This window comes from Monopterus albus, unplaced genomic scaffold (genome assembly GCF_001952655.1).
Source record: "Monopterus albus unplaced genomic scaffold, M_albus_1.0 scaffold279.1, whole genome shotgun sequence".
Taxonomy (NCBI): Eukaryota; Metazoa; Chordata; class Actinopteri; order Synbranchiformes; family Synbranchidae; genus Monopterus; species Monopterus albus.
Genome location: NW_018128159.1, coordinates 113,216 through 126,449, shown reverse-complemented (window position 1 = coordinate 126,449; position 13,234 = coordinate 113,216). Strand labels below are relative to the sequence as shown.

At 39.5% G+C, this 13,234-nt stretch overlaps 1 protein-coding gene across 1 annotated transcript in view; it reads left to right on the top strand.

Moving 5' to 3' along the window:
• Nucleotides 1-13,234, top strand: part of sema6bb (sema domain, transmembrane domain (TM), and cytoplasmic domain, (semaphorin) 6Bb) — a 152,267-nt gene that overhangs the window by 105,396 nt on the left and 33,637 nt on the right. The window contains exons 16-18 of the mRNA XM_020622375.1: nucleotides 2,628-2,768; nucleotides 5,235-5,312; nucleotides 8,498-8,556. Coding sequence (XP_020478031.1) covers nucleotides 2,628-2,768; nucleotides 5,235-5,312; nucleotides 8,498-8,556 — 278 coding nt within the window. The remainder of the gene's footprint in view (nucleotides 1-2,627; nucleotides 2,769-5,234; nucleotides 5,313-8,497; nucleotides 8,557-13,234) is intronic.

Sequence of the window (13,234 nt, the reverse complement as noted above, 5' to 3'; positions counted from 1 at the left end):
AGAGCTACAATGGAATGGTTTAGATCAAAGTGTATTCATGTGTTAGAATGGCCCAGTCAAAGTCCAGACCTAAATCCTATTGAGAATCTGTGGCAAGACTTGAAAATTGCTGTTCACAGATGCTCTCTGTCCAATCTGACTGAACTGGAGCTACTTTGCAAAGAAGAATGGGCAAAAACTGCAGTCTCTAGATGTGCAAAGCTGGTAGAGACATACCCCAAAAGACTTGCAGCTGTAATTGCAGCTAAAGGTGCTTTGACAAAGTATTGACTCAAGGAGGCTGAATCCATAGGCACGCCACACTTTTCAGATTTTTATTTGTAAAAAATCTTGAACACCACGTATCATTTTCCTTCCACTTCACAATTATGTGATACTTTGTGTTGGTCTATCACATAAAATACATTTAAGTTTGTGGTTGTAATGTGGAAAAATTCAAGGGGTATGAATACTTTTGCAAGGCACTGTATAACTCTTGGCAAATAAGTGCATTTCACACTTTTTTTCTTTTAGGGCACAAGTATATATTGCGATAGCTTAAACAGCTCACAGAGAGAAGACATACAGCAGCAGTGGCCTGGAAAGGGTTAAATGACATTTGTGGTTCATGTATACATATCCAGCGATGCTGATTGTGTGATATGTCTGGAAACATGGTGTCCCCTGAGTTCTGCGGAAAACCTCACCTGTTCTCCTGGAGATCTATTTGTGCTGGAGCTGAAATAATGCAGCCTGATGCAGAGGATACAAAAGCAACAGGGCAAACGGAAAAGGCTGGTATTGGAGGCTGATATTCACTATCAGCAAATGTTCTAATGAGGATGAGACGTACGGTATGTTTCAATGGCATTAGTGGGAAAACATCAGAAAGTAATGAAATGATGATAAAATCACATTATCCTTAATCTTGACCAGGAACACGCACACTGGGGGGAATAATGACCCTTTATCTGGATCTTGTTGTAGATTGGTATTGTTGTCACTTTCTAATTAGCATTTTACATTAAGTAGGCAGCTTCATTGGATCCCCTCCACTCTATGTGAACACAGGTTACAGTGCCTTTTCAACCCTTTGCTTTTGTTCTTTAAGATGCATTATTCCACGTAGCGGATAGCTGCACAGTGGGAAGAAGAAGTTTGTCACACAGATGTAGGCAGATCTGACTGGTGATTATCTTTCACCAAGGCTAATTAGAGTCATTTTAAAAGAAAGTCCATGTTTCTAAACACTAGCAATCTAATTAGAGTCATTTTAAAAGAAAGTCAGAATGTCATGGTAGCTGCGCTCCCCTTTTTCTCAGTAAGGAGGAAATGGTATTATCTTTTGATCCAGCTGACTGGAACCACCCTTTGATCCTACTTGCATTGTTACATTTTGTCTTTGGTAATAAACTTCCTTCCTTTCCCATCCCCTCCAAAATATGCTCCCCAATTTGTGCCTCAGCTTGTCCTTGAGACATGACCAAATGAGAGCTACAGTAGTGATGGCAGATGAAATGAGGGGACAGTGTGATGAATGACCTGGACCAAAGCCAGTGTGTGAGGGATAATTTAGCATGTGTTGTGAGCCCACCAGGAGGTCAGTGACAATCCAGCCACAGCAAGCAACCAGTTAATCAGGAGATGGAACACACTACACCAGGTTTCCTTTTATGCTCCAGGACTGGCTAACCTCACCTTACATGTACAGACAAAGTGATGCCTTGTGCCCTGTAATAAACCATAAGGTACCACTAACACAGTCATCTTCTAAGAGGTGAGCAAAGATAGAAATGACTGGTTGGGACTGGCTGGGTGCCACAATAAACCAGGAAATAACACCATTAGAACCCATATTTCTTCCCACTGGCTGTTCCTGCTTCTATCACTCATATTTTCTTTTCGTGAGTCTCTCATCTTTGATTCTCCTTGCCTTTTTTCCTACATTTGTTAGTTGTTTTGTTTTTTCCCCCTCCCAGTTTCTCCATATCCCCTTTTCCTTTTCCCTGCCGTTTGTGATATTGGCTGTGAAGAATGACACAGTTTAGCCTTAGTAGAATGAATGAACGTATGTATGGCACAAGGAATTTTTTTCCAACCTTGTGGTTGGAAGACGACTGCTCCACCCACTGCACCACGGTCGCCGCCAGATAGTTGAATGATAGATCCTTCTTAATGACTGTGGGCTCACCACAATGTTATCATAAACCATCCAGATATAGCTGATGCGTGAATGCACATGTGTATAAAATGGTATAATACCCACCCCACTTAGGCCAGTTGGTGCCAGCTATCTTAGCTCTAAGTGCCAATTAGAGGTGATTCAGGGAATGGTTGATGTTTGGTTGATGAACGGTTAACCTCTGCTCATTCAGAGCAGTGCAGCGCATATTTGGGACAGGACCTTAACATCCGGATATGCAGACACCCTCTCATCTCCGTCACTTTTATTATGGCTTTTATTTATAGAGCTGTTTATGTCTGGTTGTGTACCACATTAAATCATCAGGAATGCTTTTCTTCTGCTGTAATGCTCAGAGTGAGGTCAGAGGTTTAATGTGTAGTCTGTCTGGTAATTGAAATTACCTAATGTATTTTTTGTTTTATGTGTGCCTGCCTGTTTGCATTTCTGTTTCTGTGTATTGCAGGTGTGATGAAGATGCTCCACAGGCCAGGCAGCTGTTGTCTCTGACTCTGGACCGGGCGAGCCACACTCTGCTCCTTGCCTTCCCCTCCTGTGTGGTCAGAGTACCAGTGGCAAGGTGCCAACTCTACTCCAGATGCATGAAGTGAGTCTGAACCACACACAGGAACCTCCAAGTGCAACCAGGGCACCATAATCACAAGTTAAATGACCTTTCAGGAACCATCTGGCCTTCACAAGTGCCCTTGAGCAATACGCACTGAAGCCCTGCCCACTTCAGAGATGCTGCTCTGTAGCTGACATGAATTTGCCTGCAATAATAACACATTACACAAAGACATATGACAACTTAATAACTGTCACTGGACGCTTGAGTGAGGTGATAACTTGCTAGCTGCTCTATAACACTGAAAGGAGTCAAAACCCAATAAAATGTCTCTCTAAATGGGAGGAAATCTATAATATAAGTGGTTGGTATACTACACCATCAAAAGTAATTTTGTATTTCCACAGCATGCAATTTTAACTTTACCTTACATACAGTATTATTTTACAGTAACTGAGGATGGTAACACTATTTACTGACAGTGTAACATGTAATATAGCAAATAAATTCTAATGATCACTGATTAACTCATTAGAGCAGTCAACACACATGATCTATACAATAGTTGATTCATATTATTATAATACAATATAATCTGGTGTTTCAGTTATAATATACATATATGGCATAGTTTGTATTAATTTAACAATATTCCCTTTAGCAACTATTATCATTCTTTTTTCATTAAGCACTTAATTTATAAGACACTAGGGGTGTAGCAATGCATCATGGAATGATGCATTGTTAATGTGAAAAAGTTATCACAATATCACGTCAAGATATTCTATGTAATGTTAACAAGAGGAGGCAATAGGCCAGATCTTGACTGATCTATTGTTGACCCTGACTTTCAGTAGGGTTAGCTACACTAATCAACAAAATTAAGGGAATGTTTGAATAAGAAACAAAATGTCTGAAAGCAGTTTTTATGAATTTACATACTTAAGGAAAGTAAATGACTGTTATCGTGAGTGTATCAAACTGCAGACCCTGTATCCTCTGTTGAACTGAATCACGAGCTGGTTGTATTGTTACACTCTTATCAGATACAATAGTCGGCCATTTTGTTAGTCTGCTATCTTGGTGTCAGTGTTTAATTTTCAATGTGCTCAGGGCAGTTCTGAAAAAAATGACCCTGAGTCTACTAATCCTGCATAACAAACCATAAAAATGCATATATTCCAAGTAATGATGTTTCGCCTGTGTACAGCCACACAAGCACCATACTCTCTTGCTGACTCATGCACTTACTGAGCCTTGATGCTCATGGCTGTGGTCGGTTAAGGTCCATTAACATAAACTGGTACACAGACCAACCAGCTCATCAGGTATGCAGTGTGTTCACCGAGGCAGGTGAGTCATGCAAGCATGTAATCAAGAGCACCTTAAGAAATGCTCACATACTTTCTAAGGTGGTAAGCGTTTGGAAGTGTGAGAGTTAATGTTGTGAGCATGTTCAAAATTTCTTAGTCTCGCTTCAGCAGCTTCAGGTTTGGTTTTTAATCTCTAAAAAGTGTTTGAGAACTTTAGAATTTTGTTCAGAATGGATGACGTATGGGCAGCTTTCAGCCTAAATGGCACGACAGGCATGGACCGTTTCAGAAGTTCTCCTTGTTGCATTCAAGGACGTCTTGACTTGATATTTTATATACTGACTAGAAATATATGGTGTAAAAATGTCTAATATATTAACCATGTTTCTGAAAACCAAATATAAGGGACAAGTTAAAAGCAAAATGGATATTGCAGCTGTGGCTCAGGAGGTAAAGCTGGTTGTCTTTTAACCAGGAGGGTTGACTTTTCGATACCCAGGTTCTCTGGTCCACATTGTCATTGTCCTTAAGCAAGACACTGAACCCAAGTCGCCCCTTTTAGCTGTCCCACTTGGCTGAGTGCTTGTGAGTGCAAATGGGTGAATGAGTTAACAGTGTGAAAGTGCTCTGTGTGTCCTTCAATGTACAGAAAGTGCTATACAAATGTTAAGACACAAATGGTTAGTTGTGGAAATTTGATGAGTTCTTGTGTGTAAAAGATCTATGCTTTCCAAACTCTGTGTCTGGATTTTCTAGAACTAGTCTGAGATCTCACATTGTACTTTTCTAGAACTTTCAACTGAAGCTTCAACTCTTTCTCCATGATTTTAAGATTGTGAGATGGGATTAGAAACTCTGGGAAAAGCTATTTAAACCAGCTATTTCCAAATTCATGAGGACCTTTTCTTGCTCAATTCCTAGAACTATTTAATTCCCTAACATCCCTGCTGTCAAGTGCATTACCTTGCCGCATTGTTGTACCTTTGACAAAGTATTCACGGTGACAAATGACACTTAACCAAGCTTCACGTCATCACAAATTGGAAATCGGTGGCCTCCTCTATGATGTGAAAGTACAGGTATTTGTGAGATGTGACTATCTGAAATCTGTGAAAACATCAGTATTGTCCATTCAGTTGCAGTCAAGATGAAGAGCAGAGCCTGTGAAAAGTCAATTTGTGCGTCTTTGCAGGAACTGTATTGCCTCCAGGGATCCTTACTGTGGCTGGACCAGAGGAAGCACCTGCTCTTTCCTCCGGCCTGGGACCAGGTACTGTATGACACCTCTCAGTTTTACATCACCATGACTCACACACTGTTTACACAGCACTGTACCTGCTGTGTTCATACCAACACTGTGGCTGGTTTATTCTTCTGTTTGTCCATCTGTAGTTTCTCCACGTTTCTTAGTTTTCTCTTTGATCCAACAGTTTTGTTATTTTGATTTATTTCTGCCTCAGTGTTGTTTTTTTGACAGCATGCTTGTAGACATTTCTCATATATAATTCATCTAATCTGAAAGTCCTTCATTCTGTGTGCAGCTATTTGAGCCTCTGAGTAACATCTGTGCCCTCTAAGTAGCCTGTTACACAGCCTGTTCTGTGTACACTTATTGATCCAAGATGTGAAATGCTGTTAAACAATTCTATGCTCTTTCACACCGATTCACATGTTCTTTGATTTATTATCAAGTGGTTTTCATCTAACATTGTGTAGGGGTGTGTGACTGAATACATAGCTTTGTATTTGCTTTTCTGGTGCACATCTGCCCGGACAGCGTGTTGTCTGGGTGTATGTATAAATATGTCTATCTGCCTTCATTTCTGCATGTGCATGAATGCGCGTTTGTGCACGTGTTTGTTTGATATTTCTCTCTTCCTGCTACTGAAACATGGTGTTCTTTCTTGACAGCTCAACTCGGCCGCCGTCCTCCAGCAAAATCAAATCTTTGTTTAGACAGGCTGCTTATTGAGTTAGGCTTAGGTGTAGTGCCAGCAGAACAGACAACATGGGCCTTAAAGACCACCTCAGGCTGCCTACTTGTACTATTAAAGGCCTCTGATTTGATTTACCAAGGACGGTCAACTAGGCAATCGATTTTGCATTGAGTTACTGTGGATTTCCTCTTTGTGGAATAATGCAGCCTCTTTTTGCAAACTGACACCAGATCAGCAGCTGGATATACTGTATATAACATCAGACTATAGTAGAGGCAGTTTCTGAGGAAGATATGTTTTGTATTTTTTAATTAATTGGTGGGGGTGGTGGTCTGTTCTCGCTCTAACTTGTGCCAGTGACGCTATCATGACAAAACAAGTGTTTATCCTTTACTATTAGATAACTTTGTAAACAATTCATTACCTTTTTAATTGTTTACTATCTGTTTTTTCAAAGTTGTTTTTAATCAAATAACTTGTTTTATTAAACTAGCTGAGCTGCTCCACCCTCTTTCCACATTCCTCCTGGCAGAAGTATCCCTGGGGGTACAAATATCTAGCAATTTTTACTGTGCCACTGACCATAGCGATCAACATACATGCACAACACAAGGTCTTCATCACTTTGCTTTATTATATAATGTAAAGAGAGGAAAAAACATGCATGCACAGACAAACTAAAATCCACAGTCTCTGAGAGGCAGCCAGTAGAATGAAAAATCTTTATTCTTAAGGTGAGAGCCACTGTATGCTCATGGCACAGTTGAACTCACTTGACATAGTGTTTTCTAGGCATTAAAAGTACACATGTTGGCTGTGCTGCTGCCTGAGCCTTTAGTTAACTGTAGATTACTGACTTCTCTGAACTCGGTTCAGCCTCCCCAGGCACTTTGTGCTCTGGTTCTTCAAAGGCTGTTTGTAGGCCAAGTGTAGGACTTCACAGTAGAACCGTGAAAACCCTGTCTTCAGTAGTTTTGACCATTTTACTGCCACAACAGATCAAGTCAAAAAATTGTATATTATTATAGTTCACGCTTTAAAGCCATCAGAGATTTAAAAAAAAATCAGTTCATTAAAGACATAGTTCAACACTTTGGGAAATACATAAACCCTTTCTTGTCTAGAAATACATCCAACACTCAACTCTATTTAAAATTAAACAAACAAGACAATGTGTTCATATAGGTGCTGGTAGATGAGGGTTGTTACTTTTAGACAGTCCTGCTGTTTTCCTCACTTTCTAGTCATTGCTGTCAGTCTTCTCAGGTAACTTACTGTAGCAAGACGGCAAATATGTGTATTTTCCAAAATTTCAAACTGTACCTTTAATGCCCTGACATCTAGTGTACACCTAGATGTCTGGGTAGAAAGTAATCTCCAGTGTTCAGGTAAATGACTTTTAAAGACACTACAGTTTAACCGAGACAATTTTTATGCCTTTCACAACTTGGTATTATTGCAAAGACCAAAAGCAACCATTTCTCATATGTTTTCTATAAATAAATTGATCGGTATTTTTACTCACATGGCTTTTATTGTTAATGTAGTCTGTACTGAATGAAGCCTACAAGCATATACATCTGTGCACACACACACACACACACACACACACACACACACACACACACACATACTTCCACACTTACTCATTCCCTGCCACTACGTTTATTTTTCTGCTGCTGTGATCCATGACTAAAAGCAGTTGTTTTTCTTTGTGAGCACCTGGTCTATGTGCTGTTCTCATTTCCTCTCTGCTCCTTAATTTCATCATATGTTTTTGTCCTTTGAGTTTTCCATGCTCCCCTGTTGCCCAAATGGGAAATGGGTTTTAGAGTTATAAGATACAGTATGACCTTGTTTATCTAGATTATAGAGAAATAAGTAAAGTTTGAGGTTTTGTTCAACTGATAATTTAACTTTTATGACAAATGACCTTGTCATATAATTATATTTCTATATAATCAGTTATAATCAAATTTTTAAGGACCTCATTCATGTTACATATACGGTGTGTATATATCTATGTGTGTGTGTGTGTGTGTGTGTGTGTGTATATATATATATGAAAAAACATGCATTAAATTACTGTAAATCCTTAATTATCACAGATCTGAGGTTTATATTTAAGTATCTATATCTAATGTGAAGAAATGTGTGCTGACCTAGAAATATTTGAAATTCAAATCATTAATTACAGTAGCTAAATTAATGACCCTGCAGGCACATGTGCTTATCTTTAAATTATAATGGTGATTAATGCATGATATCAGGCAGCTCAAGGGCCTCTTTACTTCTTTTGCTGTTTTAATATTTTTTGTCACTTCCTCAAAATAAAAACAAATTCCTGTAGTCTAAGTGATAAAGGAGCTTGTAGAGTGAGCTGTTCCCTTGTAACCTGTCCTCGGCTATAACACTGAGATAGCTTTCCTCTATCAGACTGGATCTGTGCTGTGTCAGTGGCCAAGCTGCTGCACTTGTGTGTCTTCTGATTAATGACTGTATCACTTCTCCTCTGCAGACTGCCATTCGAGCAAGATGTTGAACAGGGAAACGTGGCCCACTTGGGCGACTGTGACGGTAAGAGTGATTTTCGGTTTGTGTGTACATGTTGCTCACAAGTGTTCAAACTAATAGCTCTCTTGTCTTGGCCCAGATCCTTACATTGCTTCAGGGTAAACAACAATACAGTAAAAGACAGAAAGAGCCCTGTAGTTTCAGCTTACACAGAGGAAATCTGCAAATAAACACAGAGGCAGTCCCAGTCCACCTCAGTGCTCCCTAGCATCTCACTTCTTCCAAGAGTAACCATCGAGATCTAACACCAAGATGACCTGCTAGTCTCATTTTGTCTCTGAGCTGGCAACAAAATCCCTGTGTGTGGTTTAGCTAACTTTGTTCTCCTCACTGTTTACTCTGTCCCTACTTGTGTGCTGTCTTTGCTTTGGTCTGTAGTTGGTTGTGTTGCATATACAAGTAGTTAATTATATTCAACTCAGGCTTGAATTTCCCTTGATGTTTCCTTTTTCTCTCTTTCCATATCATTATGAAAATAAGTGGTAAACAGCTAAGCAAGATCTCGATTCTAGATACACGGAGGTTTTAGATACTCCCATGACACCCCCTTGCTTTGATCTGAGCACTGATTCAAATGTGTGAGAACTAATCCTTTGCTGCTGAAAGTTCCCAGAGTTCAAGCTCCATGAGAAAAAGAACAGATAAATATTGCATAATCGGAGCCCGCTTACAGCTCTAATCCTTTTCCAAATGGATGCTCGGATGCTGCTCTCCCACCTCAGATCCTCTGTCCACATGATAAATTTAAGCCAGTTATTTATCTTCATTAAACTTATGTGTAGCTTCTAATAGACCTTACTCAAAGTTTTGGTCCTGCTACTAAACAGAAACCAATGAATTTTTTTTTGTTTTGTTTTAATTTAAAGTAAATCATGTTTTATGTGTTTGTTAAAATTTTGATTCCTGCAATTTACTACATACATCCTGATGAAAAATCTGTTCCAAGACTTATCCATGAGAGAATTCCACTTTCAGCAAATACAAACTGTTTTTAATTAAAAGTGCATTTTCTGTGATATTGCTGTATTTCTGTACGACAGATGAATATAATTACATGCTCCAATCTTGAATCCTCTTCTGTACTACTACTACTACTACTACTACTACTACTATATTTTAAAGTCCTGGGTTCAGAGAAAGTCACAACACTGATACTGAATATGTATTCCTGCCTTTCCAGTTGCTGCACACTATAGATCATCACAACAATTTTAACAATCTGAGAGGGTTTTAAAATTTCTGCCATCCTTAAAGGAGTACTCCTCCAATTTAATGGTGCACTTTTCTTGTTGCTGGAGGGAGTTATGAGAGACAGAGAGAAAGAATGGTCAAATCAAAGCAACAGAAATATCCAGCCGTTCTCTCTCTCATTTCCTGCAGTTTTCTAACTTGCTGTTTGCACCTGCAGTGTTGTATCATGTGAAGTCTGAACCTGAGCAGTAAGGCATGTCTTGGACAAAGTCAAATGATATGAATGCATGTAATAATGATTGTAACGAATTAATTGAAAGATTTGAATTTCATTTAGGTTTCAAGATGTCACATTGTGCATCTCTTTTGGGATTATAAGACACCTTCACCAAACATCAGTATCTACAGTGCAACAGGAAGCTGAATCCAGATGTGCTGGTCACAGATTTGCTCATGTGTAAACAAATATCAACCCTTATTGATATAGTAGTGAGTCCTAAATCCCAGAACTGAGTTAGCATTTTTGGACTTCCGGTTCCCTCACCCTGAAGTCTGGTTTTTTGGCTGGGTTTTTGGTTAGATGCATGAAATAAGGTCTCTGGTTAACACAAAGCCGATACGTTTTCACATTTTGTTTTGTGAAATAAAATGTCAGTACTCATTATTTGAAATACTTTTACACATCTTGAAGGTGGTTGCTAACAAGTGGCTAAATCAGACTACAGAGGCTGTCTGTGATGTTACATGTCATGATGGAGTCTCATCTACTCACTAGTCTGCCTTTAGAGCCTCGTTATTTTGAGACTTGCAAACTATTCTAACTGGCACAGCCATGATCACTGTGAGTCATTCATATTCATCAGCTCACTGTAGCCTTTATATCAAAAGTCCCAATGCAAAGGTCATGATTCCTCAAAATTGCACATTGGGCAAATTGAGCATAAATTATGTACTGTAAACCTGTTTTTCTTAATAACAAAAAAATTCACATAAATATTTGTTTAATTGTAGTTAATGTTACTTAGTTTTAATCCATAATCAGATCTTATTGTCATATATGTAATCTTGTGAAACACCTTTAGAGAGACAGTATCAATCTTCACTAACTAGTACAGGCCTTGCTTCAAGAACAGTGGCTTCTACACTTTGTATAATAAACCTGATAAAAGTTCCTCCAAAGCAACAAAAAATAAATGAATTAATAAGTTAATAAATAAATAAATCTGACTGATAAGAGCACTGACTTTTACCGAGCAAAATTAATGAAGTGAGCGTGTGCAGTGCTCTGGTATCTGCTGCGTTGGTCCAGTGTCAGAAATAAATGTGCTGTCTGGACAAGCCACCGAAGAATTGCTGAGATGTTTGTTCCGGCATCTCATCCCATTATGTAATATGCCCAAGCTGAACTCTGACAGAGGTGAGCTCTGCTGTCTTTAGATGAGCAAGAGCTTCTGGGTTGGCATGGCAGGAATGTGAGCCAGCATCTATGTGATGGCTGCTACCAGCTCTTTGTTTCCTTGTGAATGAACCTGTTGCTGCGGCATTGTATCTTTTTTTGTTGTTGTTGTTGTTTTTTATTTGACACTTTCATTGTCTCTGATATGGATACTCCATTTTTTGTCTTCCTGCTGTAGTTAACACAGAGTCCATCTTTCTGTCTTTTTGCAAGGCAAAGATTCTTTCTGCCATCTGTACATGCAGTATTCAGTCAAAAGACAGATGTGCAGCTTCAGTAGGCTTATGACAAACTGTCAGTGATACTGTTAAGACTTTGAAAACTGCCTGCACAGCCTCTTTATACTGTAGGTGTCTGTCAGCATATTTCTCTGTACTTTTCACTCTATCTCTTCATGTGCCTTATTCTTCACATACACATGACACTTACTGTACATCTGTGTAATTACAAACACATCTTCACAAACTCCTACTTGTATTGGTGCAATAGACAGAAGGTTTTTGGCTATTGAATTGTTCATATCTCTGTATTGGACTCATTCCACTAGTCTGTATCTTGACCAACCGATGGGAGGTAAGATATGGTCTGGCCCATCTATTTCTCTTTGAGGAAATTCAGCAGTCTTGTTTTCAGTCTCCTTGCTTCTTTCCTGGAGGAAGAGCCTCTTTCTGCCGCTGCATGTCAAACTAAATCTTCCCTCTCTGGCCTCCAGTTGTCATCAAAATTCATACTATCTTTAACAGTTGATGATCAAAAAAAACATCTTTTGTTAATCAGGATTCTTTTAAAATGAAGTTATAGTAAGCTATGAGGTTACAGGCAAGGTTAAAGAATCGCCTAAATCAGGGGTGGGCAAACTTTTTGGCTCAGGGGCCACAATGACTTTTAAAATTTGACAGATGGGCCGGCCCAGCACCAGATGCATACATATCAAACATAAACATATAAAAGGCATTACAGTGTTAATACTTACATTCACTTTTAGTGGGAACAGTGTTGTTGATCACCCTTTTTTTGCCAGTGCATCGAAGTCTGGTGTTAGTTTTGTTGTGGCAATTCTCAGAACAGATCTGAGGTGTTCAACACTCAACTGGTGATCTGTGGGGCTCTTTGTTGGTGTTCATCACACTAAAAGTCTGTTCACACACATAGGTAGAGCCAAACAACACCAGCATCCTCTGTGCCATCTTCTGGATGTTTGGATATTTGGCTGCACTTAATGAAGCATAAAACTCATCCAGTTTAAGAGACTTGAACTTCTCCTTTTAAGATGGTGTCACACTGGAGATCAATCAGTTCCAACTCCAACTCCTGTGGCGCCATTTCAGGGCCTTGTGTGAAGGGACATGACACCAGCTGAAGTGACTTGTCAATTTTTCCAAAATCGGAGAACCGACGGCAGAATTCTCCGTGCAGGTCGTCCAGTGATTTCCTGTATTTTTTCACAGTTGAGGGGCCTCTTTCAGCATAGCCAATGTGGGGAAATGAGCAAATGACTTATTTGACATTTGCTTTGAGAATAAAGCTAGCTTGGTTTTGAAGGCTCTGAGGTTTGTGAACATTTCGTGCACAAACTGATCTTTCCCTTGTAGCTTCACGTTCAGCTCACTCATGTGTCAGTATGTCCCCAGCAAAGGCTAAATGACAAAGCCATTCGGTGTCACTCAGCTCAGGAAAGTCGTCAGCTTTCTCAAGTAGCTCCAAAAATGAGCTAATCTCCTGTTTGAGCTCCCACAGTCGTTGACATACTTTCCCCAAACTTAACCAGCGGACATTAGAGTGATAAAGCAAGTCCTGGTGATCAGGGTTCAGTTTCTTCAAGAAACTTAATAAACTGACGATGCTGAAGTCTCCTTGCTCGAATAAAGTTAACGAGTTTTACAACCGTCTTCACTACGTGGTCAAGCTGCAATACGGATTTACACAGTGCTTCCTGGTGGATTATGGAGTGTAGGAAAATTACCACCTGCTTAGGGTTGTCCTCTTTCACCCTCTCCTGGATTCTTTTGAGCAGCCCGACATTTTTTCCAGTCA